This window comes from Myotis brandtii, unplaced genomic scaffold (assembly GCF_000412655.1).
Source record: "Myotis brandtii unplaced genomic scaffold, ASM41265v1 scaffold277, whole genome shotgun sequence".
In the NCBI taxonomy this organism is placed as follows: domain Eukaryota; kingdom Metazoa; phylum Chordata; class Mammalia; order Chiroptera; family Vespertilionidae; genus Myotis; species Myotis brandtii.
In genome coordinates this window covers 949354-953960 of record NW_005360548.1, presented here as the reverse complement: position 1 = coordinate 953960, position 4607 = coordinate 949354, and the positions used below count along the sequence as shown (strand labels likewise).

Below are 4607 nucleotides of genomic sequence, written 5' to 3'. Positions count from 1 at the left end.
ACTGGTGGTGGCCCTGCAGGTGCGCGTGGTGGAGACCGAGCAGCTGTTCGCGGAGGTGACCGAGATGGCTGCGCTGCGGCGCCAGTGGCTGCGGGATGCCCTCGCTGTCTATCGCATGTTCGGCGAGGTGCACGCGTGCGAGCTGTGGATCGGAGAGAAGGAGCAATGGCTGCTTGGCATGCGCGTTCCCGACTCACTCGACGACGTGGAGGTGGTGCAGCACCGGTGAGCGCGCACTGTGGGACTCCAGGGTCCTCTTCCTCGCCTGTCACCTTCGTTGGTTCAACAGTTCTTGTATGAGCCCAGCTGGAATCAGGGTTCCAGTACAATGGGAATGATAGTCCCAACCCCACAAGTTGTGGTGAACAATAAATGAGCAACTAAGTATAGAACACTTAGCAAATGCCTGGGGACAGGGAGCGTTCCAGGAGCTGTTGCTGTTACTGCTAAGAGGCTTATAGTGACCTGGCCCAAAATTAGCCCAAGCTTCTCCTGGAACATCCCAGCCTGGGCCCTCCCCTGGGACTCCCACTACCATGTACACGTCACCTCCCTCGCCGATAAATTAGCTCTGGCCCTTGCCACTCTCTCTTGCCCTGCTTTACGGTTCTTCACAGCACTTACCGCCCTGTAGCTACTGCTTCGCCTGTTGGCTAACTCAGGAGTGAGCTAAATTGGTGGATGAACCCTCTGCGCCTCTTTCTCTGAGCACCTTGTTTATCCATTCATTCCCTCGGCAGGTACTTTCTGAACTGCTGCTCTGTTCTAGGTCTTGTGCTGGGCACTGCTGGGAACACAGGTCAGGCCCCTGTCCTTACTGTGCCCAGTTACCTGTGCCACAGCTTTGGGTATTGTTTTATTTCATATATTTCTTTATTGATTTCAGAGAGGACGGAAGAGGGAGAGAGAGAGAGAAACATCAATGATGAGAGAGAATCATTGATTGGCTGCCTCCTGCACGCCCCCTACTGGGGATAGAGCCCATAACCCGGCATGTGCCCTTGGACAGAATCGAACCTGGGACCCTTCAGTCCGCAGGCCGACACTCTGTCCACTGAGCCAAACCGGCTAGGGCGCGTTGGGTATTGTTTTAAACAAGGGAGGACCTGTCCAGCTTGAAAAGATCTTCCCGGCTGCTATATGGAGGGTGGGTTTGAGGGGTGACAGTGGTGCCTGGAAGCCCAAAGAGGCCCCTGGGGTGGGGACCCAGGTAGGAGGGGGCAGGACTAGACCAGGGCAGGAACCCAAGTGGACAGGCCATGAGGATAGACAGGCTGGGAGTGGGGAGTTGTCCAAAACAGGGCCCAGGGCTCTGGCCTGGTGGGTAGTGGGCTGTTCCTGAGATGGGGACCCAGAGGAAGTACCAATCTGGGGGGAGATACTGAAGTGAGTTTGAGTCACACTGGGAGTAAGGACCCCAAGGAGGTGTACAGCAGGCTTTGAGGTTGGAGACAGCTCAAAAGGAAAGAGGTTGGGGCAGGAGACTGAGATGTGGGGGGCATAAGTTTGGGAATGAGGACTGAGGCTGGGGAGAGGGTGAGATGGTCCAGGCAGGGTGTGAGGGAAAGCACAGAGGGCCCAGGACAGAGCCCTGAGGATCGGACATTTAAGTAGCAGGTAGAAAGAAGAGGAGCTGACAAAGGAACCTGGGAACTCAGGTGAGGTTGGAGAGTTGGAAGATCTGGGAGAAGGCAGTTTGATAAAAGGCAAAAAGTGGGCAGGTCCCCAGGGTCTAGGCCTCTCTGAAAATGTCCATCCTTTTTCTGCAGATTTGAGAGTCTGGACCAGGAGATGAACAGTCTGATGGGCCGTGTCCTGGATGTGAACCACACGGTCCAGGAGCTGGTGGAAGGAGGCCACCCCAGTTCAGACGAGGTGCTCTCCTGCCAGGACCATCTCAACAGCAGGTAGGGGCTGGACGTCTTTCCAGGTACCTCAAAACAGTTCTTTCCATCATTCCTTTCCTCATTCACTCGACCGCGGAAATCAAGAATGGACCATTTCAAACCTCTGAGGTGATAATGGCCTGGTAAATCACCCAAATTTGAAAAAAAAAAAAAGAGGTTAATTCCCAGGGCTAGTGATGATGTGATAAAATGAGGATATAGTACATTTCAGTGGGCTATTAATTTATTTGTTCAGAAATAATTTGTTGTATATTTAATATCTTCTGGAAATTTTTCTAAGCATTTTATACACTTCAGTTTAACTCTCAGTATTCCAGTTTCCATAGTAAAGATTCCAAAATTCAGGGCTCTTTAAAAATAGTAACAAATTAATACCTTTCTACCTAGAACACTACCAGCAATTCTCCCAGTGTGGGCAGGGTTCAGACGCAGACCCAGAGAGGTGAAATCCTTCACACGATTACTCAGTCTAGTAAGCTGGAGTCAAACCCAGTTCTGTCTGAATCCAGAGCTGGGCATTTGATTGTATTTATTTATTTATTTATTTACTAGTATTTCATCCTCACCCAAGGATATTTTCCCATTGATTTTTAGAGAGAGTGGAAGAAGGGGGAGAGACAGAGAGAGAAACACCGATGTGAGAGAGACACATCGATTGGTTGCCTCCTGCATATGCTCTGACCAGGGTTAGGGATCAAGCCTGAAACCGAGGTATGTGCCCTTGACCGGAATCAAACCCGGGACCCTTCAGTCTGCAGGCCCATGCTCTGTCTACTGAGCCTAACTTGCTAGGGCTTGATCACATTTATTCAGTCTTCCCAGCAACCCTGTAGGGTATAGATTACTCCATGTTAGAAAGGAAGAAACTGAAGCTCAAAAAGGTGAACACATTGGCCCACAGTCACACAGCAAATTAGAGAGTCAAGCTTAGATTTGAAGTTGGATTTGTCTGATTCCAAAGACTGTGCTCTTAACTGCTGTGCTATATGATAGCTATATCCAGTGATTGTATAGCCTTGTAGCCTTGCCAATGTGGAAGCATCAGGGCTTAAAAGGATAAGAAGAATGTTGCCGCCTTTAGTGAGATTGTATGCCAAGTGCTTTAGCCACGTGATCTCATTAACACTCAATGAGATGGACGTTATTATCCTGATTTTCTAGATGAGGAAAATGAGGGTCATAGAGGGAAGTGATTTGCTGAAGGTCACATGGCAAATCTGGCCAGAGCAGAACTTGAACTTGGGTCCTAATCTCTGCCTTTGTGGCATGTCCATTCTAGAGAGGGCAGAGAGTTAACAAACTAATACATGAACAGGCTATTTAGAGAATTGTCAGGATTCGTGCAGGAATTAGAGGACAGTGATCTGGCAGAGTCAGAGAAGAGCTTGATGTGTTCCAAAGAGCATCCTCACTCAGTAACAGCAGCAAACAGATACTGTTTGAAGCATTTCATAGATCAGAACTCATTTGACCCTCACAACACCCCTATGAGGCAGGTGCTATGCTATGATTGTGTCCATTTTACTGATGGGGAAACGGAGGCATAGAGAGGGTTACTAGCCAAGGGTACACATCTCAGATTTGACTCCAGGCCACCCTGCTAGGATCCTATGCTTGTAACCTGGACCACACACCATCTATGAAGGGGAACTCAGGCCAGAACAATGTCATCACTTGCTCGAGGACACAGAGCAGTACATAATTTTTCCATTAATTTATTTTGGAATAAAAACAGGTTTTCCTTTTGCATCACTCTGTCCTCAGCACCTGGTTCATGGTACCTGATCAATTACTTTTCATTGAACCCAACATATTATCTAATTTCATCAGCTAGCACTTCCCACAGGGCTGATGTCTTAGCTGAGATGACTAATGGTGTGTGGACTCTTCGGTCTCAGAACCTCTTTATACTCTTACACTCTATAACCCTCTTTACACGCTAAAACTCACTAAACTAAGTTATTTGCAGTCTTAACCCCAACTAATTTAATTTAGTGGGTTATAGCTATCAATATTTACTATATTAGAAATTAATGCCCGGTTGGTGTGGCTCAGTAAATAAATTGAGTAATTTAAAAATATTGTCATCTAAAAATAATACTAAACCTATTATGTTAATTTTTTCATGAAAAAAGCTATTTTTCAAAACAAAAGGTGTAGTGAGAAGAATGGCATTGTTTGACATTTTTGCAAATCTCTTCAATGTGGCTTAAAAGAAGGCAGCTGAGTTCTCGGGTCTGCTTCCGCGCTGGGTCTTTGTCCTGCAGCCTCTGGAAAACTCCACTGTGCACCCTGGAGACAATGAGAGTGCAAAGGCAGATAGCGTCTTAGCGTTGTTATGAAGATAGTCTGACCTCGCTCAGATTTCATTTTGAGAACCGCTGCTCTAAGCAAATGTGCGGGTAGGGTTCCATTTTTACACAGGCAGAAACTGGGCTCCGTAATATAAAGTCTTTCCAAGGTCACACAGTGGCTGGGTCCTACCCTGGGTCCGTGGGCCCTCCACACCCACGAGGCGGCCCTGTCCCCCTCGAGCCACCCTCCTTCCCTTGGGCAGATGGAACCGCATCGTGGAGCTGGTGGAACAGCGCAAAGAGCAGGCGAGCGCGGTGCTGCTGGTGGAGAACCACGTGCTGGAAGTGGCCGAGGTGCGTGCCCAGGTGCGCGAGAAGCGGAGGGCGGTGGAGAGCACGCCCCGCG

General features: G+C 48.7%; 1 protein-coding gene across 1 annotated transcript in view; it reads left to right on the top strand.

The window, feature by feature from the left end:
- Positions 1-4607, top strand: part of SPTBN4 (spectrin, beta, non-erythrocytic 4) — a 79550-nt gene that overhangs the window by 33586 nt on the left and 41357 nt on the right. The window contains 3 exon segments of the mRNA XM_014541695.1: positions 2-225; positions 1770-1907; positions 4465-4605. Of these exon segments, the coding sequence (XP_014397181.1) occupies positions 2-225; positions 1770-1907; positions 4465-4605 (503 nt within the window).